The sequence below is a fragment of the Neoarius graeffei genome, chromosome 1, assembly GCF_027579695.1.
Source record: "Neoarius graeffei isolate fNeoGra1 chromosome 1, fNeoGra1.pri, whole genome shotgun sequence".
In the NCBI taxonomy this organism is placed as follows: domain Eukaryota; kingdom Metazoa; phylum Chordata; class Actinopteri; order Siluriformes; family Ariidae; genus Neoarius; species Neoarius graeffei.
The window spans coordinates 97,685,306-97,711,818 of record NC_083569.1 but is presented as its reverse complement, the minus strand read 5'-3'; the positions used below and the strand labels follow the sequence as shown (position 1 = coordinate 97,711,818).

Below are 26,513 nucleotides of genomic sequence, written 5' to 3'. Positions count from 1 at the left end.
CAGGATTTGATGGAAACTGAACCACGAAAAAAATACCATTTATTTATTAATAATGGAGGTTATGTGAGTGTATTCCAGCAGTGCGTGTGAAAATATTAGTGCTGCTGGATGTTATTGTGTCTGTTCAAATTGTGTTGTTGTTAAACTGGGTCACTGTGTCTGGGGGTTTGTTTTTTGGCTCCGTCACAGAGAACAGCACCAATAACTCCACCGGCCAATCACGAGCGATGATCGCAGCAGCCGCACGCAGACGAGATAACTCTCATAACGAGTATTACTACGAGGAAGCCGAGATGGAGCGCCGGATCCGCAAACGCAAGGCCAGGTGAGGGTCCTTTCGCCTTCTACCTTCCAAGAGCCTTTGACTTTTTATGAAATCATTCCTGCTACAGTTACAGATAGATGCGTAGTAAACGACGGTCCTTGATTTGAAACGGTTCGAGAGACTAATCTTAATCATCTCTGGTTGAGTGCGTTTTAATCCCTTTGTGTTTGGTGCGGTTAGGCTGGTGGTGGCCGTAGAGGAAGCGTTCACACACATCCGGCGTCTCCAGGAGGACGAGGCGGCTGTGACCCCGAAGCACCCGCGTGAGGTGATGGACCCTCGGGAAGCCGCTCAGGCCATCTTTGCACCGATGGCACGCGCCATGCAGAAGTACCTGCGCACCACACGCCAGCAGCCGTACCACAGCATGGAGAGCATCATCTCACACCTGCAGTTCTGCATCACACACAACATGACGCCCAAAGTGAGTCAAAATCAACACGTCTGTCCATAATTCTTTACACCTTTTTCTCGTGAGGATGTGGAGAAGGGTGACTCTTGCCCGAAGGCCCAACAGTGGCAGCTTAGCAGTGTTGAACCACCGCCACTCTGTCTGACTGCATCCTTATTTAAAATAGATTAAAATATCTAAAGGTGCTTTCAGACCAAACATGTCTCAGGACTCGAAAAGAACTACCCACTGGGAAACTCCCCAAAGAACAACATGCCTTCAAGGGCTGCTTTTTATTAAGCGATTACCATCACGTGGGGTCCGTCTGTCCATCCATAATTCACAAATGTTGCTGCTCCTCACCAGGGGCTTTGGGAGGGTTTTTCTGAAAGTAGGGAGTTTAACTTGGTCGCTACTGGAGTGGTGGGGGGGGGGCATTAATTTTAAGTGCGAATTATATTTTATTAGGCATTTGACACACTTTATTTATTAACTTAATAAAAATGTTTTACAGGTTAAATTTAGTTTTTTATTCATTAACTAGAACTTTATAAATCACTATCAATAAAATCTTCTACAAATTCCTGCAATCAAAGCAGAACTGAAGTCTTTTTTTTTTTTAAACTCGCTTTATTTCTTAACGTGTTGTTCAGTTACGTTTTCGGTACCTTATATCGTGATTCATATTGGCAACTAATTGCAATTAAATATTATACTTATCGGCCTATTCGGTTTTTAGCAGTGTTGAATTTAGTTCGTTTGGTCCACGGCAGGCGTCGCTTATCCGCGCGATCTTCACCAGACTTGTGCGAGACTTCAAAACGTCAAGTGTCAGCCAGGTGTCATTGCCGCCATTTTGAAAACTGTTTTCCAAATGAAATATTGCACAAAAACAAGTTTAAATGATTTTTTTTTTCAAACTTTCTTGATCGCTATCAAAACAAACAAAACTTCTGGCTTGATTACATCAGCGTTCAAAAGAGGGCGTGCGCGTCTTTTGACGACCCCAGTGTCCGAAATCGCTCCCCACTCACTATATAAGGCACGATTATAGTGAGAGCGCCATTTTGTAGTGCTGTCTGTGCTGAAAGAAATCAAATTAAGTCTCAAATTTGATTTAATAAAAGGCAGTGGCAAAGAAGAAAGTATTCAGCCTTGATTTAAAAGGACTGAAAGATGCAGCTACTTTTATATTTATTAATGTGGGGAAATACTCAGTACAATATGGCTTTATCACAAAAACACATGCATGTCCAGTGGTGCTTGAAAGTTTGTGAACCCTTTAGAGTTTTCTATATTTCTGCATAAATATGACTTAAAACATCAGATTTTCACACAAGTCCTAAAAGTAGATAAAGAGAACCCAGTTAAACAAATGAGACAAAAATATTTTATTTATTGAGGAAAATGATCCAATATTACATATGTGAGTGGCAAAAGTATGTGAACCTCTAGGATTAGCAGTTAATTTGAAGGTGAAATTAGTCAGGTGTTTTCAATCAATGGGATGACAATCAGGTGAGTGGGCACCCTGTTTTATTTAAAGAACAGGGATCTATCAAAGTCTGATCTTCACAACACATGTTTGTGGAAGTGTATCATGGCACAAACAAAGGAGATTTCTGAGGACCTCAGAAAAAGCGTTGTTGATGCTCATCAGGCTGGAAAAGGTTACAAAACCATCTCTAAAGAGTTTGGACTCCACCAATCCACAGTCAGACAGATTGTGTACAAATGGGGGAAATTCAAGACCATTGTTACCCTCCCCAGGAGTGGTCGACCAACAAAGATCACTCCAAGAGCAAGGCGTGTAATAGTCGGCGAGGTCACAAAGGACCCCAGGGTAACTTCTAAGCAACTGAAGGCCTCTCTCACATTAGCCAATGTTCATGAGTCCACCATCAGGAGAACACTGAACAACAATGGTGTGCATGGCAGGGTTGCAAGGAGAAAGCCACTGCTCTCCAAAAAGAACATTGCTGCTCGTCTGCAGTTTGCTAAAGATCACATGGACAAGCCAGAAGGCTATTGGAAAAATGTTATGTGGGCAGATGAGACCAAAATAGAACTTTTTGGTTTAAATGAGAAGCGTTATGTTTGGAGAAAGGAAAACACTGCATTCCAGCATAAGAACCTTATCCCATCTGTGAAACATGGTGGTGGTAGTATCATGGTTTGGGCCTGTTTTGCTGCATCTGGGCCAGGATGGCTTGCCATCATTGATGGAACAATGAATTCTGAATTATACCAGTGAATTCTAAAGGAAAATGTCAGGACATCTGTCCATGAACTGAATCTCAAGAGAAGGTGGGTCATGCAGCAAGACAACGACCCTAAGCACACAAGTCGTTCTACCAAAGAATGGTTAAAGAAGAATAAAGTTAATGTTTTGGAATGGCCAAGTCAAAGTCCTGACCTTAATCCAATCGAAATGTTGTGGAAGGATCTGAAGCGAGCAGTTCACGTGAGGAAACCCACCAACATCCCAGAGTTGAAGCTGTTCTGTACAGAGGAATGGGCTAAAATTCCTCCAAGCCGGTGTGCAGGACTGATCAACAGTTACCGGAAACGTTTAGTTGCAGTTATTGCTGCACAAGGGGGTCACACCAGATACTGAAAGCAAAGGTTCACATACTTTTGCCACTCAGATATGTAATATTGGATCATTTTCCTCAATAAGTAAATGACCAAGTATAATATTTTTGTCTCATTTGTTTAACTGGGTTCTCTTTATCTACTTTTAGGTCATATTTATGCAGAAATATAGAAAATTCTAAAGGGTTCACAAACTTTCAAGCACCACTGTAAATTTTGGTGAAAGAGGAAGAGTGAGCCGTTACAATGGGAATGCGTAAGTGGGCTTTGAGCGTGCAGAGTCCGGTGTGACTGAGAAAGGGGACAAGTTTTGTTTCATCTAATTTAGGTCATTTAAAAACTATATTTGGCAGTGGGCACATAGGAAAGTGTGCAGTATAAAGCTTGTCAATGTTGATGCTTATATGATAAACTCGCGAAGATATTTATATACATGACCTACTCATTCTAAACCCGCTGAGTTTCACCGGCGAAGCTCTCAAAACTTGTCATATTTTGCCTCCATTCAAGGCTCGTTTCGAAGTCTGACCAATAAGAGCATTACATTTTTGGCGTTAAATGTGATTTTCTTGATTTAACTTCCATGTATGTAAAGCGCACCCCCTGGGAAATCTCTGATGGTTAACAAAAATGTCCACAGGAATACACCAAATTACTTCCCAAAACAACAAAATTTTAGTTAGCACGGGTTCGTAGAAAAATTTATAAGCCATGTTTGGGGATTTACAGGTGTGTTTCAGGGCTCGAAATTAACTTTTCTTTGTGTCCCCCAGTGGTCCCGAATTCTGTGTTGTATTGTCCCGAATGGAAGCAATAGTGTCCCCATTTTTTTCCTCTCTGAAATAACCAGTGGTTAATATCATCACATGAAGTTACTATTATATTTGTAACTATGCGATTTTGAACCCTTTATATCATTTTTACAATAAGTCACAAAACACAAGTGACACATGTCCAATACATCATCTACTTCAAAATTACAGTTATTGCATTTTCAGTTTATTAAACTTTGGCGATCTCACTGTATGAATAGATACCCGTTTATTTAAAGGGGCCAACTAGCTCATTCAGAAAATGTTTCAACTCCCTACATCTGCAGTACACTTTAGTTGAAAATAAGACCCCTTTTATGTTCATTTCATCTACTTATACCTTGAATATCTGTTGGCATTTATAAGGCCAACTTATAATTTTCACCATTACCGTTATCCATTTTTATGAACTTTCCGTTATCCATTACCGTTATCCATTTTATGAACTTTCGCTGCCGAAACGTGGGTGCAAATGTTAGCAACATCAGCATAGTGGCAGGTCCGAGCCTAGTTGTGCTGCTGACTGACTAAACTTTCTGAACTAGAAAGACACCAAGAAAACTCACTTATTCTGTTGAACGGTATCTTCCGTCAATATCATCCACATCATTCCTGTTGTATTTTATAACGTGTCTAACAGTGTTCATTAAGTTCATTCAGTTGCTAGCGTTGCCTGCAGACCAGCCCTATCCACAGTAGTTCCTCCCTAACCAGAGCATCATAAGTCATAACCTAATAATCACAAATAACTTACCACATTGACAGGCGATGACACTTTGGATCCTGAAGGTCCCGGAGACGTTATGTCTGGGCTTTCAGTTTCTTCCCCGCGGTCGGTCCGCTTCAACCACTTCAGCATTTTTGTTCTGGCAAGAGTCGGCGCAGCGTGTGCGCTAGCAATTCCATTCCAAGCCCATATAATGCGGACTCCGGCCGAAGATTCTAGAACAGAATGCGCTGCTCTGTAGCCTACTGATGCAGGTGCATTGAAAGTGTAGCTACTAATGTATTTTTCGCTGTTAATGTTTTAAAATTAAAATTGACAAATTAGGTGAATGTCTACGTATGGTTTACGGCTTTGTAAATAATATTAATGTAGAACTTTTTTTCGAGATCTATTTTTTTCCATTGTCCCGGGATTGTCCCAGATATGATAATTTTGTGTCCCGATGACATTTTTTATGGTCCCCGGGACGTCGGGACACCGTTAGTTTCGAGCGCTGGCGTGTTTTTTGAGAATTGGCCGTGTAAAACGCGGCTGCACGGCTCGCTAACTAAGCCTATGCTCCTTGTGGAGTTTTCAGTGGATTTTGATTCTTGTTTTGTTTGGAAGATCGAATCAGTCTGCACATAAGTTACTCCCTGGTTTTGTGATTTTCTCATTAACATGTTGCTAATTAGGCCGGTTAACGGACTTTAAGGAAAATTGCCGAAGAGCAACTTGGCTAGTTATAAACGAGTCTGGTTTCTCATGGTCCGGACGTGTGAGCTACTGGCACTCAGGTTTTGTTTGCACTCACACCAACAGTACGAAGGCTGAAGTGACGTCATCTGGCTTGCTCGCGACGTTAAAGTGCCATTCCACCATTGGATGTATTCTTTGGCATAAAATACAATATATTTTGACAACATGTATATAAATGGTATCACTAGATAGAGAAGTCTTTTAGCTTCAAAATGATATATCAAACATAATTTTTTGACAACGACAAGTATATTAATTTTGCGACCAAAGTCACCTACCCTTTTAATTTCCGCGCGTGATGTCATCGGCAGGTTCCCCTTGTGTACCACGTGACGTGGCACATATCAGCAATGGCGGATAGAACGCGATAAAAATACCAATAAATCTAGCTAATACCAATAAATCTAGCTAACTGAAAGATTAACTCAATTTTTCGCAATTTTTTTGGCCCCCATATACGAGGAGAAATGACTCTCTCACTTTGGGGGTTTCCTGGTCTAAAAATAGACCGACACGTGGTACACAAGAAGGGGAACCTGCCGATGACATCACGTTTCACTACCGCGCGGAAATTAAAAGGGTAGGTGACTTTGGTCGCAAAATTAATATACTTGTCGTTAAAAAATTATGTTTGATATATCATTTTGAAGCTAAAAGATTTCTGTCTAGTCATGTTGTCATAAAATATATTGTATTTTATGCCAAAGAATACATCCAATGGTGGAATGGCACTTTAAGCGGCAATGCTAGCAAAGATATTTCACTTAGACGTGTCAATCATGCTGCGTTTCCTCCGTCACATATACACTAAAGCCTGGACTTCACTCTCAGTCCATTTGTATGTGGGTGAGTGGGTTTCTTTTCTTTTTTTTTTTCTTTTAATAAATCTGTTACAAGCTCTTAGGCTATGTTCACACTGCAGGCTGAAGTGACTCAAATCCGATCTTTTCGCCCATATGTGACCTGTATCCGATCTTTTATTGACAATATGAACGACACAGATCCGATTTTTTTCAAATCCGACCCAGGCCGTTTGGATATGTGGTCCTAATTCCGATTCCTATCCGCCCTTTTCATATGCGACTTCAGTCTGAACCGCCAGGTCGCATTCATCCGACTTACACGTCATCAACAAGCCACAAACGTCACTATTCTGCGCTGAAGTAGGCGGCGGGTCTCTCAAAAAAGTTACAACAACATGGCGCATGACATCAATGCGAGGGACGCTTCGGGCTGTGAAGGTTCTGAATCTTCTCAATGGAAGGACGCAGAGGTTAGGGAGCTGATTTCCATTTGGGGGGATGCAGCTATTCAAGCTAGATTGGATGAGTCATACCGCAACCGGGTGGTTTTACTTCCGTAAACACTGGCCATGCTCACTGCGTGTGACGTCGTCGTATCCTGCAATGCGCATGCGGAACACTTTTAGGTCGCTTTTCGTTCATACTGAGGATCACATACAAGTCGCATATATTTGTTAATGTGAACGACCTCACAAAAAAATCGGAATTGAGCATTAAGCCTTGCAGTGTGAACGTAGCGTTTTTTATACAGCTAAAGTTTTTAAAAATCCATGTAAAACGGCGCTACTTGGTGCTGCAGTGGCTCGTGTGTGGCCCATCACAGCAAACTTGCGTCACTCATGGCTCTTGTGCTGGGAAAGTACCTCCCCTGAAATCGAAGTGAAAGAAGTCCCTCCTAAAGATGTTCTCAGTTCCTGGAGTGCTGACGCAAAAAAAAAAGGGGGGGGATTTCCTTTAACAGTTTGGGGAACTAGCCTAGATCAGGATAAGCTGCTCACTTGACTGACTGGCAAAGAGTCCTGATGATGCCAGTCCTTGGTGTATCTGTTACCATTTCTCATAAATGTAAAAATGAAGCTTAATAAATTTAGATTTTATTAAATTGGGATTTAAAATCAGGCAGAAATATTCTACTGAGACACTTCATCTGTTACCGAAGTGTTAGTGCTTATTTGGTATCTCTTTGTTCATTATTCAAGGTGAATTGTGTGGTGTCGTTTGTACCTTCAGGCCTTCTTGGAGCGTTACCTGACTGCAGGTCCGACCATGCAGTACCAGCGGGAGAATGGCAGGGGGCGCCAGTGGACTCTGGTCAGCGAGGAGCCCGTGACATCAGCACTGCGTCAGGGCCTCGTGTTCTCGCTCCGACGCCTCGACTTCTCCCTCGTCGTGACGGTGACTGCACTTCCCTTCCTCTCACTGGGCGAAGAGTTTATTGACCCCAAGAGTCATAAATTCGTGATGAGGCTGCAGTCAGAGACGTCGGTGTAGAAAGAGGAAGAAGGCTCGGTGATTTAAGAGGGAAAGAACCACTTCTTTTTAACTATTTTTTTATATCGCTGAGCCTTGTTCGTTCATCTGGTTTGTAAGAAATGTATATGGATGCATTGGACTGAATCTTTTTTTTAAATTCACATTTCAAACTTGCATTCCCATCTCTACGTCCTTGTAAAGTTAGCGTCACTCTGCAGAGTGAGGTTTTCTTGTTAAACAGAAGCTGACCAGACAACGTCTTGAGTCAAGTGTATGCAATTTTATACCTCTGGGTTTTTTTCATAAGTATGTGAACACTATCAGGTCTAACAGTTGAGGTATGAAGCATCCATCAGCTTATTATTTAGGGAGTCCTTTACGCCGAGAGTCTGAATCCGAGCGTTTCCTGCTTTTGCTTTTACACTGCATGTTAATTAGGCTAACGAAAAAACGTCAGTTCTCAACACGTTTAGAGCGAAAACATCATAAAACTTGTTTTAATCGTTGGTCAGAAATGAGGCAAATCGCAACAATCACCTGAGCTCGGAGAACATGGAGCTCACGCTAAATAAATGATTAATTTAAAATAATTTGTGTATTGCACGGAGCTCGTCTCCTTTCTTTGCTGGCCCAAATATCCAGAACGTCACGTTTCTGTAGCACAGCAGCTCTGTTAAGCCAGTATCTTACTGGGCTTGTGACAAATTGCGAACGTCATTCGCGAGAGATTTTTAAAAGTGTCTTGAAACATCGGCGGGGCTTCTCAATTTCCTCGCATGAGTCGCAAAGTGTCGCTCCTTCGTCGCTGAAATTTTGAAGATGATCAAAAAATTCGCGCGACAAAATTTCTCTCAAAATAGCCATAAATGCGTCGCTGGTGTCGCAAACCCTTCTCAAGTCAGTTTCCGTGAGACAAGGAAGTGCGAGTTCAGCCAGTATCTCACTGGGCTGCGACTAGTTGGAGAGACGACAATTGCGGTAAAATATGCGAATATCAATTCAGTGTGATTCCAAGTGAAAATTCGCATATTTTATCGCAATTGTTGCGTCTCCAACTAGTCGCAGGCTGTCGCAGCTCGCGTATCAAATCCTGAGGTTTGATTCACTTCCAGAAGGTGAGTCGACTCGCTTTTTCCACGAGTCAAAACAAGTTAATTTGCAAGCAGATTGAATTAGTATCCAGGAAAGGCCTAGTCTTGGAGGAGCAAAGATGGGCTGAGGATCTCCAGTTTGTTCACAAATGCGTGAGGAAATGTTTAAAAACAATGTCCCTCAAAGAAAGCTAAGAGATTTGGATATTTCACCCTCTACGGTGCATCATATTTAACAATTCAAGGCGTATGGAGGAATTTCAGTGCGTAAAGGTAAAGGGCACAAGCCTAATCTGAACACCTGTGATCTCTGATCCCTCAGACGGCACTGCGTCAAGAGCGTTCGTCTATAGCTGATATAACCACATGGGCTCAGGATGACTTGAGCAAAACTTTGTCAAGCACGACGATAAAGAGTTCCGTCCACAAATGCCAGTTAAAACTTTGCTGTACTAAAAAGAAGCCTTATGTTAACAGTGTCCAAAAGCACTGTTGACTTCTTTGGGTTCAGAGGCATCTGGGCCAAATACCTCAGTCTAAAGCCTAGGTCACAACCGGACATACGATTTTTTTGGCCATGTGATTTTTGGCGTTTCCCAAATCGCTGCGTTTTTGTGCGTGGAGAAAGCATACATGTCAACCTTTGGTCAATCAAACCTGTATAACCAACCTCCAAAATCCGTATTTCCCTTATAAAATCCGTATAAGATGCAAATTAAAATAATTTACCTAAAATTTGAATGATAATTAACAATGATATATCCCAGTTACTTTTTATTCAATATTAACAATAAACCTTCAGAATGAATACAAAGCTCCAATCTCATCTCATTATCTGTAGCCGCTTTATCCTGTTCTACAGGGTTGCAGGCAAGCTGGAGCCTATCCCAGCTGACTACGGGTGAAAGGCGGGGTACACCCTGGACAAGTCGCCAGGTCATCACAGGGCTGACACATAGACACAGACAACCATTCACACTCACATTCACACCTACGCTCAATTTAGAGTCACCAGTTAACCTAACCTGCATGTCTTTGGACTGTGGGGGAAACCGGAGCACCCGGAGGAAACCCACGCGGACACGGGGAGAACATGCAAACTCCGCACAGAAAGGCCCTCGGCGGCCACGGGGCTCGAACCCGGACCTTCTTGCTGTGAGGCGACAGACAGTGCTAACCATTACACCACCGTGCCGCCCACAAAGCTCCAATGTTTGACAAAAACACAAAGTGTCACTCTAATGTTCTGAATTGTACTCCATGACAGCTTTTTTAGCAGTCTGCACCAATACCTCACTAGGCTGCATGTCACAGCAAGTGTCTGTGTTGATCTTGCCGGAGTGCCCATTCAGAATCATTCAGCGCTAGTGAAAGTCGCTCAGGTGGAAATACAGACAAAATGTTACCTCCCGGTTGGCGGGATTCTCGCAATGCGGTGTGCGCATGATCAAAAGTGGAACGAAGTCTCGCTACCACAAGATAACGCGCAATTTCATAAGACTCTTTTTACTGGCTGTCTGTGGTGTACAGTAAGTTTGTAAATGTTATGCGCTCTTTTATCATCGTGGGAATTGACTATAGCTCTAAATAAATATTGAAGTTTTTTTAAAGAATCCGTATAACTTTATTTATGCGCCCGTATACTACGTTTATTGAATCAAATCCGTATAAAATACGGACATTCCGTATAGGTTGACATGTATGAGAAAGACGCACGTTGGCCGTAAGTTTGTCTTGGAACCTGAAAAAAAAAAACGTAAGCGCCCGTAGAGTTTGTTTGACATGACAAAGAACCTCTGCGGCCAGTCTACGGCTCGAAAATCAGCACGTCACGCGCGCCCTCTGTGCGTCTCTTGCGTTTTTTGCACGTCGTACAGCCGGTTGTGACCGAGGCTTAAAGTAATCACACAATTCAGGAAACACTATCAAAGCATCATGTTGGTCAGAAACGTGCAACTTTTAATTAAATTAGCGTCAGTTGACGGCTGCTTCATAGACCTCAATACTGGCAAATCCTTGCCGAGCCTTGTTACACTACTGTAATTAAAAATCTCTACTGTGCTTTACATCATACTTCTCAACAGAGTCGTCTTTATAATCCGTGTGTTTACTTTTTTTGAGCTGGAAACCCTCCATATTTGTGTGTAAATATGATCACTTGTGATTTTTGTGCTCCGGAAAAGCATCTTTTCCCGTCATGAATGTGTCCGAGAATGCTCCCACTGCGCCTGTTAGCATTATGCAAGCGAGATCGTGCTAACAGGACTGCGTTAGCCTTCGTTCATTGTGGTGATGTTTTCGGGTGAACCTTTCTTTATTCGAAAAACGATCAAGGGGCCTTTTAAATGTTCATTCGTTTACGTTTTTAAAGTGGTTTTGTACCAGTAAGGTAACACTTTCTTCAGAATGAGGAAGGAGTTTGTGTAATTTTCGGTGTCTGTGTTCTCTGTGTGTGGCTTTTACACAATATGGAAAAACGATGCAGAGCTACAGCTCAAATGTGGCTTATGTGGCCTTTTGACCAATTTCAGTTGTACCAGAATTACGGTCATATTCGTGTTGTGATATTAGAGCGGTAATAGGTCGGCGAGTGCACCTTCACACACACTACTGGAGCACAAAGTTTACCCATCGCCTTATAGTTCAAACACATCCCTTTACAAGTGTCACACAGCGAGGCCCACAGCCTTCAGCACACGTTACACTTTTTTGTTTTTTGGCAGCTGTAAACATTTTTTTTTCCACCCCTCCTTTTTGTACATAAATCTAATTTTACATTTTTTTTATAAAGAAAATCTTCAATGCTATGCGAGACTGAACATTTTTATTTTGTGTAGTTTTTTTTTTTTTTAAATGAACAGAGTTCTTCTTTAGGCCTAATGCATGCACATAGCTAATGAAGTTTTGTAACATTTTGTACTTCTCACCTTATTTTAATAAAGTGAAGCTAAGACTTTTTTCCACCACAAGAAAAAAAAAATCCTGAAAAAAATGCATTGTTTGTAAAGAGATTTGTAGATTGTGTGAAGCTTTTTTTTTTTTTTTTTTTTGTATTTTGATAATTTTAGAACTAAAATGTTACAGGCTTTTTTTTTTTTTAAATAAATGATCTCAACTTGGTTTACAATTTAGTCGTCTTTAGGCTTTTTCCTGTTCATGTGTATTTATTATTATTATTTTTTTTAAGAGTAGCTATACACTACCGTTTAAAAGTTTGGGGTCACTTTGAAATGTCCTTATTTTTGAAAGAAAAGCACTGTTCTTTTCAATGATCACTTTAAACTAATCAGAAATGCACTCTATACATTGCTAATGTGGTAAATGACTATTCTAGCTGCAAATGTCTGGTTTTTGGTGCAATATCTCCATAGGTGTATAGAGGCCCATTTCCAGCAACTCTCACTCCAGTGTTCTAATGGTACAATGTGTTTGCTCATTGCCTCAGAAGGCTAATGGATGATTAGAAAACCCTTGTACAATCATGTTAGCACAGCTGAAAACAGTTGAGCTCTTTAGAGAAGCTATAAAACTGACCTTCCTTTGAGCAGATTGAGGCCAAGTTTACATTAGACCGTATCTGTCTTGTTTTCTTCGCGGATGCACTGTCCATTTACATTAAACCGCCAGGAAACGGGAATCCGCCAGGGTCCACGTATTCAATCCAGATCGTGTCAGCTCCGGTGCTGTGTAAACATTGAGAATACGCGGATACGCTGTGCTGAGCTCTAGCTGGCGTCTCATTGGACAACGTCACTGTGACATCCACCTTCCTGATTCGCTGGCGTTGGTCATGTGACGCGACTGCTGAAAAACGGCGCGGACTTCCACCTTGTATCACCTTTCATTAAAGAGTATAAAAGTATGAAAATACTGCAAATACTGATGCAAATACTGCCCATTGTGTAGTTATGATTGTCTTTAGGCTTGCCATCCTTCCACTTGCGAGTGGTAAGTGATATGCACTGAGATCACACACACAGCGGCTCAGTCCCGAATCACTGCTCGTGCGCTATACTCGTGCGCTCTGTGAGCTGCGCAGGGCCGGAGTGCGCACCCTCCAGAGGGCACTCACTGTTCAGGGCGGAGTGATTTGGAGCGCAGGATGCCTGCGGAGCCGAGCGTATCCGTGTATTGGTGTTGCTATGTGCACGCGAATCGTTTTAAAAACGTTAATCTGATGATCCGCTGATACGGTCTAATGTAAACATGGGCTGAGTTTCTGGAGCATCACATTTGTGGGGTCGATTAAATGCTCAAAATGGCCAGAAAAATGGCTTGACTATATTTTCTATTCATTTTACAACTTATGGTGGTAAATAAAAGTGTGACTTTTCATGGAAAACACAAAATTGTCTGGGTGACCCCAAACTTTTGAACGGTCGTGTAGATTTGCAACCACGTGATCAAAATGAAGTCTGCCGTGATGGTGGATACACAAAGCAGCCAGGATGGCGGCTGCTGAAAGCGTGTCTGTAAACAATGCTGAATTTTCTCGATTTGCGTGATCGAGCGAAGATTCAATACAAAGAGAAAATGGATGTGTGGTTTTGACCCAGATTTAAAAGTCAGACTTTTCTGAAGGTTCTTTTCTTTCGCGTCTACCGACCATCGAGTACCAATACAGGTCATTTCGTCCAATAGTTAAGACACTTTGTCCAAAGCCTTTTTCATACACACCATCAATTATTTTCAGGGTTCCCACGGGTCCTTAAAAAGTCTTAAATGCAACTTTCGGTTTTCAAGGCCTAAAAACGTCTTAAATTGTTTGGAATGACTGGGATTTTCGAAAGGGAGGTATTAAATTTAATATTGGACCGAACGAGTGAAATGTCTCCATCCGGTTTGGGGTATTTTTTCACCGTAATTTTAAAAGTGACGAGCGCACCTTTTGGGGGCAGCATTGGTTCTGTGCGTTCCGTAGATCAAGAACTAACGTTAGGAGGCTACTGGAGGCAGTGTGGTGCGGTGGAGGAAGTGTGTTGTGGTGGGTGTGAAGAGTGAGGGATGCGTGGGTAGCTTACACGGGCGCTAGAAAGCGTTGATAATCATGGGAAGATGTCTGTTTAACGACAAGTGGTTGGGGGATGACAAATACCCCCAAAATAAGAAGAATCGTTTGCGATTAAAAAGCACTGGATTGCACAAATGTGTTTCAAGCCGGTAGCGCAGCGCTGGGGACACGGCGGCCTGGGAAACTGGCTTTTCACGGACATGAGGTGCGCGCGTGTTAGAGGTCAAGCGCTCCGGAGTGAACCGCAGGGGGGTTCGCGCATGCGCACAAGAGTCAGGTGGAAAATGGGACTTACAGGAAATACTAATAATAATAATGATTAGCAGCATTTTTTTACATAATTAACAGTTTATTGTACCAAGTTTAATATAAATATATAAACAACCTTTATTTCAAAACTCAAAAAGAGCTCCAGAAAATACAATAATTCTAAATATAGTACAATATAAATAATTTGTACAAAAAGTTGTTTTAATATCGTCTACAACAGTGTTTTTTAATATAAGAATAATATTAACAACCACTAATAATTAGTAAAAGTAATTATTGATTATTAATCATTACTACTTATGAATTAGTGATTAATAAGTACTAGGGATGATTAAATGTTATAAAATTAAGTTATTAAAATTATTACAAATTATTAAAACGTAGTAATTGGTAGAATACAAACAAATACTCATGGATTATAGATAATTTTTTAAAATGAACATTGATATACAGTGGTGCTTGAAAGTTTGTGAACCCTTTAGAATTTTCTATATTTCTGCATAAACATGACCTAAAACATCATCAGATTTTCACACAAGTCCTAAAAGTAGATAAAGAGAACCCAGTTAAACAAATGAGACAAAACTATTATACTTGGTCATTTATTTATTGAGGAAAATGATCCAATATTACATATCTGTAAGTGGCAAAAGTATATGAACCTTGAGGATTAGCAGTTAATTTGAAGGTGAAATTAGAGTCGGGTGTTTTCAATCAATGGGATGACAATCAGGTGTGAGTGGGCACCCTGTTTTATTTAAAGAACAGGGATCTATCAAAGTCTGATCTTCACAACACATGTTTGTGGAAGTGTATCATAGCATGAACAAAGGAGATTTCTGAGGACCTCAGAAAAAGCGTTGTTGACGCTCATCAGGCTGGAAAAGGTTACAAAACCATCTCTAAAGAGTTTGGACTCCACCAATCCACAGTCAGACAGATTATATACAAATGGAGGAAATTCAAGACCATTGTTACCCTCCCCAGGAGTGGTCGACCAACAAAGATCACTCCAAGAGCAAGGCGTGTAATAGTCGGTGAGATCACAAAGGACCCCAGGGTAACTTCTAAACAACTGAAGACCTCTCTCACATTAACATTAGCCAATGTTCATGAGTCCACCATCAGGAGAACACCGAACAACAATGGTGTGCATGGCAGGGTTGCAAGGAGAAAGTCACTGCTCTCTAAAAACAACATTTATGCTCGTCTGTAGTTTGCTAAAGATCACGTGGACAAACCAGAAGGCTATTGGAAAAAATGTTTTGTGAACGGATGAGACCAAAATAGAACTTTTTGGTTTAAATGAGAAGTGTTTTGTTTGGAGAAAGGAAAACACTGCATTCCAGCATAAGAACCTTATCCCATCTGTGAAACATGGTGGTGGTAGTATCATGGTTTGGGCCTGTTTTGCTGCATCTGGGCCAGGACGGCTTGTCATCATTGATGGAACAATGAATTCTGAATTATACCAGCGAATTCTAAAGGAAAATGTCAGGACATCTGTCCATGAACTAAATCTCAAGAGAAGGTGGGCCATGCAGCAAGACAACGACCCTAAGCACACAAGTCGTTCTACCAAAGAATGGTTAAAGAAGAATAAAGTGAATGTTTTGGAATGGCCAAGTCAAAGTCCTGACCTTAATCCAATGGAAATGTTGTGGAAGGCCCTGTAGCGAGCAGTTCATGTGAGGAAACCCACCAACATCCCAGAGTTGAAGCTGTTTTGTATGGAGGAATGGGCTAAAATTCCTCCAAGCTGGTGTGCAGGACTGATCAACAGTTACCGCAAACGTTTAGTTGCAGTTATTGCTGCACAAGGGGGTCACACCAGATACTGAAAGCAAAGGTTCACATACTTTTGCCACTCACAGATATGTAATATTGGATCATTTTCCTCAATAAATAAATGACCAAGTATAATATTTTTGTCTCATTTGTTTAACTGGGTTCTCTTTATCTACTTTTAGGACTTGTGTGAAAATCTGATGATGTTTTAGGTCATATTTATGCAGAAATATAGAAAATTCTAAAGGGTTCACAAACTTTCAAGCACCACTGTAAAATAACATAATAATAAACAATAATACTACTAGTAATAATATCAGTTCAATTGTTATATCAATGTTCACTATTAAAAACAAATTATCTATATTCCATTAATAATTGTTTGCATCACTACTACTAATAATAATAATAATTACTACTTTTTTAATAATTTTAACTAATCTTAGAACTCAATTTTATAGCATTTTAATACTCACTAATTTATTAGTATAATTTAGTAGTTGATGATAATTACTACTTATTAGTAAATTACATTTTGATAATCACTGCTTATTAATTAGTAGTAATAATACTGAATTTTCATTGCTACTCTTATTAATTAATATAGCTAATAAGTAGTGATTATTAAAATGTTATAAAATTTAGTTTATTATTATTAGTAGTAATACAAACAATTATTCATGGATTATAGATAATAATGATTATTTTTGAATAATGAACATTGATATAACAATTGCACTGATGATAATTAGTTTAGTTATTACAACACATTGATTAATATTGATAATGGTTATGAAAGGTGATGGTTGTTTTTCTGTGTTTAATGTAATGCTCTGATGATTGTATGACTGCATAAACAGGTTTATGCTGTTACCCTAGTAACACAATGTTAATGTACCGTTAGCCTATGGTTCTCTAAAGGTTTGTTAGAACGTAACCAACAACTAACATTTAGAGAACGTTTCCTCATGGTTATGCATAAACCTAACGAAGCCAAACGTCCCCGAAACGTTGAGGTAACTAACCAACTGAAACGTTATCATTTGGTTACACTATAACCTCCACACAACGTTATGTTTGGTTGTTTTTTTGTTGTTCTGAGAACTATACTATCTGCTTTTCCTGATGCTGGCTAAATTATCTTTTAATCTTTTATTTCAACCTCTTTTGTACTTGTAGCCTTTTTTTTTGCCATAGTAAACTGTCACATATAACTTTCCTTTTGTTATGCATTGTTATGTCGTGCCATTTTGGTTTGGAATCCAACCCTCACACATTGAAAACACCATATGGTCAACAGAAATGTGTGCATACTAGGCCAGATAAATAGGCTAGTCTATGTTGAGTTGTGAGATATATTGCAAGGAAATTTTCACAAAAATAGGCGACAAACCCATGTACATTCCTGAGTAATGTGTTTTGACTGTCTAAAGCAGTGGTTGCCAACCTTTTTTGGCCTGGGACCCCATTTTTACATCACCAATTTCTCATGACCCCATACACATTTTTTAGATTTTATAGAGATTGCACAGTGTCACATATTCTATATTTTGATCAGCAGCCTAGCCTTCAGTTATGTGGATGTTTTCTTTTCAAAGCTGATATATAGCATTTTATTTGTAATATATAACATAATTAGTTGAACATTTTTATTTTCAGTATTTTCCTTCTATTGGTTATTTCAGGCGACTCCAATTCAATTCCAGGAGACCCCATTAAGAACGAAGGAAAGGAAGCATTTTGAGTGTTAAATGTAAAAGATATTTTACTGGGCAAGAAGGGAATGGTGAAAGCAAAAATGGACAGGTTAAATGTTTTTCTAGTTAGTGCAATGTGGGTAGAGTGTGGCTGATTTGCAGAAATAAACTTATAGGCTAAATTTGTTTGGATTGTAAGTGGTGATGTTTTTTGTGGAATTCAAGTGATCTGTAATGAGCAGGCTGCAGCATATATCATATGAAGAGGGTGAACATGGTTTGGCAATGGGTCGTTGTGACTTGGTGCACAGTCCTGTGTGGTGCAAATTGGCTCCTGATAATATGGCAGAGCAGCAACAAAAGTTTGACCTTTAAGTTGTGGTCACACATTTCGCCCTCAAAACATGCTGCATTACAATAATGCCTACATTTTCTCATGCACATACTTCTGGTACATTATCCCTATTGTTGCCCCAACTCACTCACACCCAGCTCCATTGATCAACTTATTTGTACTTTGTCCCAACAACAACCAAATCCACCCTGTACCACTAACAAAATCTGCTGCAATACAAAAATCCACTTCTCTTCTCCTCTTATTTTCTAAAAATAAAAGTCCAGCTAGGTAGCTTCGATGCATCATCATCCTGCACATTACCCAGAATTCTCTGTGCTTTCAAACAGCTCTAAGACAAATAACAAAATGGCGGACTTAATGGATGCTACGATAGCCCTTTTATTTAGCTATTTGAAAATTTCACCGAGTCTCCTTGTTGGATTTAGAACTACCAGCGCCAGTGTACGTTATCTGGATTTACAGTACATGCGATCAGGTAATGTGTTATTTTATTCTGTATAAATGTGAATAGTATTCACCTAGCAGTTAGCTGCTATGCGTGCAACCATCTCCATCTCCGGTCACATTATACGAAGTGAATCGTTGTTGGTATCTCTAAAACACGTCTTTCCTAGTCTCCCATCTGACAAAGAACTTGTACATAATTCTTTCACCTTTGTTGTGATTTAGCACGCTGATATAATGCTATGTAGCATACCTTAGCATGGCTAACGCCATAGCGCCGAGGTTACGCATGATTACCCCATATCGATATACATGTCGTGTAGGTGACGGTGTTTTCTGTTAAAATGTCTGTGTATTTGTGCCTCAGAACGGCGGCATAACAGCAGTACGGATTTCCCCATGTATTATTTGACGAAATATAGTATGTTGGTGGATAAAACCTCAAGTGAGGGCCTACTTTTGTAGGCTGCAAAGATCAGCAACACGTTTACTGCAGTACTCTGTTAGCCTAGCTCACTCAAACCACATTGCTTAGAGTTTAGAATATAGCACGAGACAAGCATTGTAGTTCAGAGGTTGCACAGAAAACGTAACGTAACTTTTACTGTCTGTTGAAAAACAACACTTTGTTGGTGTGAAGGGTTGTCATAAAAGTTAATCATCATCATGTATTAAATCCAATGGATAAGGGAATCTGAACTATAAAATAAGTAACTTATTTTATAGTTCAGATTCCCTTATCCATTGGATTTGTTCCCATGGGGTCTACAGGAAGAAACGAGACCTAGCCACTGTAAGTTGTTGATTGGTCAGGTTGCCTGACGCAACGGCATGTGACGCAAAATGAGCACTCCTCATTGGCTGGACAGATGGATAAGAGGATGTAGGTGCGTGTAGTAAAGTCACTACCCGGAACTTGGATTTGGAAGCAAACGTCTCTGTTGGAAGTACTGAAGCCTGCTTCTGTTCAAGTACTCTACTTTCGAAAAGGTAATTTGTGATTTCTTTCTGGTTGTGGTTATACCTTAAAGGAGAATTCCGTCTGTTTTGCAAATATGTCTCAAACGTTTGTGGTCAAGGAAAGTTGCTAATGATGCCTTTGTTTTCACAGATGAGTTCACAGACAATGCTATTGAGGTTGTGCCATCTTCATGGCTTGGACACACTTCTGAGGTACGAGTCTTTTTTTTTTTTTTTTTTTGTCGATACATAGCAAATATGTATGCTTACATATATGCCTATATATTTTTGATAGCAAATATATATATATACGCTTGTATTTATTTTTATATATATATATATAATTTTTTTTTTTTTTAATTATATATATTTTTAGCATGGCATGGTCTGCTACTGGACGACACACAATGTGCGATTGCATGTTGTGAAGTGCCGAGCACCAAATACAACTTGGGCCAAACATCCCGTTAAGAAAACCTGGTACGAAACAGGTGAGCTATCGCTGCTATGCACTACATAGAATATACTGAATTGTTCTCTCTATGGCAGTACTTTTTTTTTTTTGTGCTACTGACTAAGTCATTTTCCATAGATTCATACGCCAAAGCTGAACAGAAGTGTTTGCAATTGATGGAGTCCTCAAGTGTTGAGACAGAGGATGATGTGAACACTTTTGCAACAAGGCAGCTGGGCCATAGAAGGTTCACGCTGCATGCTGCACGCTACACGCATGTAAAGAAAAGTGGACAAACGTAGCATGACTTGCTCTGGGCCATAGAACGGCGTTCACGTTGCACGCTGCACACTTCACGCGTGAAGTGAGAAATGAACATGCACACTTTTTTTTCTAGGCGTGAAGATGGAAATTCCAGTCAATGCATGCGGTCACCGCCGCGCCAGCCAATCAGAACGGGTCTAGGGAGATAACTCTATGCTTTCAGGGGAAAACTTCAGAAAAAATATAATTGAATGGTATAATTGAAAAATAGTTCTTCATCGGGATTGTCAAGCAGATTATAGAATGTTCGGTGAAATTCACCACGGGTTTCTCTCAGAAGGAAGTGTTCTCAGCTCCAAATTCTGTTCCTTTTTCTCTTCCTCTGTCTCAGTAAAAGCAGAATGAGGCAATCGTCGTCATCCGAAGAGTCCATATTGTTGGTTACTCGGTCAAAGTAGAACAGACGCAACACGTGAACATCCAAGCATGAAGTTTAATGGCCCAGGGTCCGGTTCTTCACGTGAACGTGTAGCGTGCAGCGTGAACCTTCTATGGCCCAGCTGCCTAAGGCAGCGTAAGGGCCCAAGGAGGTTTGTCTCCGAATCCTCTGATGATGGTAAGCTCTCTTCACTAATGACAACATTAGTTACTCAATTCAGTGTTCATTTTCAAGTCATTTACAAGAAATTTACATTGCACATTGTATGGTCTTTCCTTCCAGATGATTCTGCTCCAGTGGTAGCAGCAACCAAAAAGCAACCCAAGACTCTGACTGTGCCTGGAAGCCCTGTGTGTAAGTTAACAGTTCCCAAATCATCATTCATAGCTTGGAGCTAACATTCATGATGAATAACCGGTGCATATTACGTGACTGATCTGATGTTTGTGTGCTCTTTTCAGGTCAGCAGGACCCAATGCCCCTACCACCACAATGTAAGTGTTTTTCAATTTATTTGTAAATGTCTAATGTATTATCATAGGTTCTTCTTTTGTGAATACCATGTATAAGAACACCCCCCCCCCCCCCCCCCCCCCCCAATAAATGACTTAACATCCATATGCACCATCTTTTCAGGGTCAACACCAGCCGGGACTGGAGCCAGTCCTCACCACCCTAGCCCAAGTCCTGTTGACCCTGTTCAAGGTACAGTTGCTTTCAAGTTCCCATTTACAGATGTTGGAATACAAAGTCATGAACAGGAAAACTAACATATTTTCTTTTTGAAAACTTCAGCCAGCATCCGGGCACTACACCCAATTCAGTCAGCCAGGCACCTCCAAGAATCACTGGAAACCTCTTTTGACTCTGTTCAAGGTACAGTTGCTTTCAAGTTCCCATTTACAGATGTTGGAATACAAAATCATGAACAGGAAAACTAATATTTTCTTTTTGAAAACTTCAGCCAGCAGCCGGGCGCTTCATGACGGACAGGGTGTCTCGGCTATCACAGCCATGTTTGAGAGAAGTAAGTACTTTTATACACACTAACTAGTTCACTCACTCAGGGAAGTACATTATAAATTACAACTTCCATCACATTTGTCCCCATAGTCACAGAGGCCCACATGAGTCGCTTGATGCAGAGGCTCGAGGCTAGGTTTGACAGGACCAAGGCTAGGTTTGACAAGATTGAGTCATTGGTGGAGACCAACGCCCCGACACACACGCCTCAACTCCAGCAAGAAGATGTGGTGTTGGCTAAACCATGCAGCATGGTGATGGAGCTGCTGGAGTTGGATAGGAGTCTGGAACAACCAGACAAGAGGAACAAGATGGTAATTCTATCTATCTATCTATCTATCTATCTATCTATCTATCTATCTATCTATCTATCTATCTATCTATCTATCTATCTATCTATCTATCTATCTATCTATCTATCTATCTATCTATCTATCTATCTATCTATCTATCTATCTATCTATGCTCGCTACAGTAATTTTCATTGTATAATTTTTATTTTTTTACAGCAACATTTTCTTGAAACTGTCGGAGGGGCAGGTTTAGGGGCAGCCATTCACCGTATGCTACGCCGAGCGGCAAATAATGAGGTACTCGCCCAGTACAGCTTGCGGGTCAGACGGGCCAAAATGTCCTTTGATGTCCATTCTGTGCAAGATTATAAAGGGTAAGTGTTTATATATTGATCACATCACTTTTATGCCATGCTTGACTGACTAGGTTTTGATGTGTAACTTTCCTTTATTTTGCCTTCTAGCTGCATGCGTCAAAAAATTTCCTGGCCATACGGAAGCTGAAGTGGAGGAATGCCTTGGGCAGACTCTAAAATTTGCACCACACAGACGGTATACTTCTGCTCTCTAATTTGGTGCAATCACAGAAATTTCGTGGTTGGTAGTAGGGTGGTTTATCATGCTTTTGTGGACATGTGCTCATGGTTCTTGTTTTTAAACATTTTGTTCCTTTTTCTTTTCAGGTCAGCAGCAACGGGTGAACAGTGATTTTTATTTTATTTTTTTGTGAAGTGATTTTTATTCTATTTTGTTTGTTATTGAATGCACAGTTACACTTTAAACTGTTATTTCTATTTTATTCTGTTTTGAATGTGTTTTATTGAATGCACCGTTTCAGAAACTTTTCTATTTTATTCTGTTTTGTATATATGATTGTTTTATTGAATGCACTGTTACACTTTCAGAAACTTTATTTTTTATTTTCAAACATTTTTTTTATTCAAATTTGTTATTGATATTTTATCTCATTAAACTTTCAAGACCTGCCAAATTTGCCTGTTCATTCATCACTGAGTTTTCTCATGTAGATGTGCTAGCAGTTATGTGTTGATGTTGGTAATTAGTTGAAAGCAAAATCTAACCAAAACATAACATTCTACAACGTCAGGGGGACGTTAGGCTAACATTCAGGGAACCAAACATGCAACCAGCAAGGTTAGGGGACGGGCAGGGGAAGGTTGTTGTTGTAACCAACAGGAAATGTTTGGGCAACGTCAGAAAAACTTTCCATGGCAACCAAGTGGCAACCAAACCTAACGTATATGCACCGTATAGGCAACCAAAGGCGTACGTGCCCAGAACGTTCTGGGAACATAAAATTGTTACTAGGGTACCTGCTATAATGAAGATACTCGAGAACTTCCTCAGGCAGCTGTGTACTGTACGACACTCAGACTGATTTTGCTGTCCGACACAAAATCACACATCATCAAAGATAATCTTTGGGGATTGAAATAATGCCGGCTAAGGTTGTTCATCTGGTTCTACTTGCCGTTTATTGTTTTCGTTTTTGAAATGATTCATGGTGTTTTCTCCAGTAAACCCCAGTCTTCTCCTTGCTGCTACAGTAGTTCTGCAAGGCCCAAAACACATGACTTTGCTTCAGCTGTTTGCATGTCTAACAGTTGCCATTGATGCACCCTGTTGTTCACCAATTGTGTGCATTCTTCTTAAAGTTAGTAAAAAAAAACTATTGCAGAAAACAGTTTTAAGTTGTCATATTTATCATTTTCTTTGCCATGGTACAGTCTTAATTTTTCCATTTAGAGGTCTTGAAAAGGTCTTAAAAGTCTTTAAATTTGTACTTGAAAACTGTGCAGATACCTAGATTTTATATTTCAGGTATTTATTTGCTCGAAAAAAGGAGGAATTCTCAATGGAATTTGACTGAAGCAGCTTCGACACGAACCACGTCAGTCCGTGCCACTTGCTGATCCTGGGATGAGTTTAACTCCCTTGTCATTGCAGGCTACTCGCTTGCATGTCTGTGTCTCTGGCTGGATCATATTAAATCTTCAGGCATGGAGCAGCGTTCTCGCAGGGGCTTCGTTTACGAATCCTGGGCTGAGGCGCGGTCTTACTAACCCAAGACCGTGCTCTTTCGAAGGGGGAGGCGCCTGTAAAATTTGGCTTCGCTGTGAGCTCCGTTGGCAGAGTTATTACCTCCGCCAAGGAGGTTATGTTTTCGGTAGCGTTGGTTTGTCTGTTAGCAGCATTACGGAAAAAGTTATGAACGGATTGCTCTGAAATTTTGTCCAGAGGTGTGACTGGGCGCAAGTAACAATCCATTAAATTTTGGCGGTGATCCGGATCACCTTCTGGATCCTGGATTTTTTTAAAGGATTCTTGGCGGAGGTCTGCACTCTCCGAGTGCTTTTCTAGTTCGTTTTTAAAGCCGGCTGGATCATCTCTTCACCCCTTAAAGCAATTGCTACAGCCACCCTTGTATATGTATGTACTGTTCACCCTGAAAGCATATTTACAAGAAAAAAAGTCTAAAGCCAAGGCGTCACATGTCGTCATTATGGGATATACACGGGGTCGTCATATATAGTCATTTAAGGGGTAAAGAGTTCAATCTTTAGGCTTGGAGCAGTGCTCTCGCGGGGCTTTCGTTCGTGAATACCTGAAATATAAAATAATTGATGGTGCGTATATGAAAGGCTTTGGACGATGTGTCCTGATCCCCTCGTCTCCTCTCTGTACAAAGCCTCAGGGTTTCCTCACCCTCTTTCCGAGTCACGGATGGATTTCTAAAATATCGAAACATGCCACGGTCACAAGTGCTGTTGTGACCACAACTATATACAGTACATAGCTTAAAAGAACACTTAAAGCAGTGGAAAAACAGAGTTGCGCACACGTGAGTGTTTTGAATGGAATGTCGCTTGACCCTGCATTTGTATCTCCACCAACATGGCCGACATCCGGGTTTCTATTTTGCTTTGACATCACTTGCAAGTCAAAGGTAGCTCTCAAAAAAAAAAAAAAAATCAGTAGAGCATTGTGTGCGCAGATATACAGTCGGAGGAAAATGTTTGTACACCCTTTGGAATTTTTTACATTTCTGCCTAAATTGGTCATAAAACATTGCCTGAACTCTCCAGCAATCTTAAGAATGAACAAACAGTGTCTGCTTGAACTAAAACCACTCAAACAATTACGTGTTATATTTTTATTGGCCATAAGATGGAAATATTGACAGGATAGGGAGGCATAAGAAAGTACACCCTTAGCTAAGGCTCATCCAAGAGCTAATTAGACTAATTAGATGATTAAACAATTTGAATCAGGTGTGAGCCTACCTGATCTCCAATCACTGAGGTATGTCGTAAGCTACCCACCCCACTGGAAAACCAGTTAAAAGGTGTGTTTTGATGAGAGGCATGTTCTGTGCATCATGCCTCGCTCAAAGGAGCTGTCTGAAGACTTAAGATACAAAATAATTGATTTGTATAAAGCTAAAAAGGGTTACAAAACCATCTCTAAGACCCTTGGTGTTCATGTGTCTACAATTAGAAAAATTGTGTATAAATGGAGACAATTTGGAACGGTTGTTACTCTGCCAAGGAGTGGCCACCCTGCGAAGATCACTCCAAAGGCACTGCGAGTCATCATCAATGAGGTAAAAAAGAATCTAATGGCCCTTTTCCACTACCCTTTTTCAGCTCACTTCAGCTCGCTTCAGCTCACTTCAGCCCGACACGGCTCGCGTTTCGACTACTAAAGAACAGTACGACTCAGCTCGCTTCAGCCCTGCTTAGCCCCTAAAACTTGCACCGTTTTGGAGTGGGGCTGAAGCGAGCCAAAGCGAGCCGAGTGGGGCTGGGGGCGTGAAGAAACACTCCCCTGTGCACTGATTGGTGAGGAGGAGTGTCCTCACATGCCCACACACGCCCCGCGAGTACGCTGGGATCTGTAAACACCGTAAACCCGGAAGAAGAAGAATTACGAATTACGAGAATTTCTGAAGCCTTATGCGCCTCGCCTCATCTATACGCTCTTGCCAGTATCTGTTGGCATTGTCGGTGACAACAAGCCACAGAACCAAGACCAGCAACACTAACGACTCCATGTCCTCCATGTTTATTGTTTAGTATTTGGGTCGTGAGACTACCGCTTAAAAGCTCACTGATGTCACTGTTTGCGCCGCTTAACGACATCACGTGACGTCCACCCACTTTCGCTAACTCCACCCAATGTGTCCACCCACTTCCAGCCAGCGCGGTTGTAGTCGAAATGCAACTCCAACAGCCCCGCTCAGCTCGACTCAGCATGGCACGGCTCAGCCCGACTCAGCCGTGTTTGTAGTGGAAAAGCGGCACAAGAGTGTCCGCTGAAGACTTGAGGAAATCACTGAAACATGCAGACATCTCTGTGGACACATCTACTATAAGAAAGACACTGAACAAGAATGGGATTCATGGGAGAAGGCCACGGAGGAAGCCATTGCTGTCCAGAAAGAACATTTCTGCTCGTTTGGAGTTCCAAACGAGCAGAATTTGGATGCCACTGGAAAAACATATTGTGGTCTGATGAAACCAAAGTTGAATTGTT

The 26,513-nt window shown here is 40.8% G+C and overlaps 2 protein-coding genes across 3 annotated transcripts in view; both read left to right on the top strand.

The window, feature by feature from the left end:
• vangl2 (VANGL planar cell polarity protein 2) overlaps positions 1–9,939 on the top strand; it is a 66,756-nt gene extending 56,817 nt beyond the window's left edge. The window contains exons 6-8 of the mRNA XM_060911654.1: positions 190–325; positions 506–749; positions 7,622–9,939. Of these exons, the coding sequence (XP_060767637.1) occupies positions 190–325; positions 506–749; positions 7,622–7,882 (641 nt within the window). The 3' untranslated portion in view covers positions 7,883–9,939. The remainder of the gene's footprint in view (positions 1–189; positions 326–505; positions 750–7,621) is intronic.
• An 8,458-nt stretch (positions 9,940–18,397) lies between these two features.
• LOC132874936 (uncharacterized) lies at positions 18,398–22,872 on the top strand. Of its 2 annotated transcripts, none has more exons than XM_060911548.1 (14): positions 18,398–18,554; positions 19,295–19,513; positions 19,635–19,696; positions 19,860–19,974; positions 20,593–20,817; positions 20,923–20,994; positions 21,102–21,134; positions 21,277–21,345; positions 21,436–21,516; positions 21,605–21,667; positions 21,754–21,977; positions 22,173–22,330; positions 22,421–22,508; positions 22,640–22,872. In XM_060911548.1, exons 5-13 carry the CDS (start codon positions 20,688–20,690, stop codon positions 22,458–22,460), a joined length of 870 nt encoding a protein of 289 aa, XP_060767531.1. In that variant the 5' UTR covers positions 18,398–18,554; positions 19,295–19,513; positions 19,635–19,696; positions 19,860–19,974; positions 20,593–20,687; the 3' UTR covers positions 22,461–22,508; positions 22,640–22,872. The 2 variants fall into 2 exon arrangements, with proteins under 2 accessions (XP_060767531.1, XP_060767454.1); XM_060911471.1 differs by having other exon boundaries at positions 20,076–20,817.
• Positions 22,873–26,513: the final 3,641 nt, after the last annotated feature.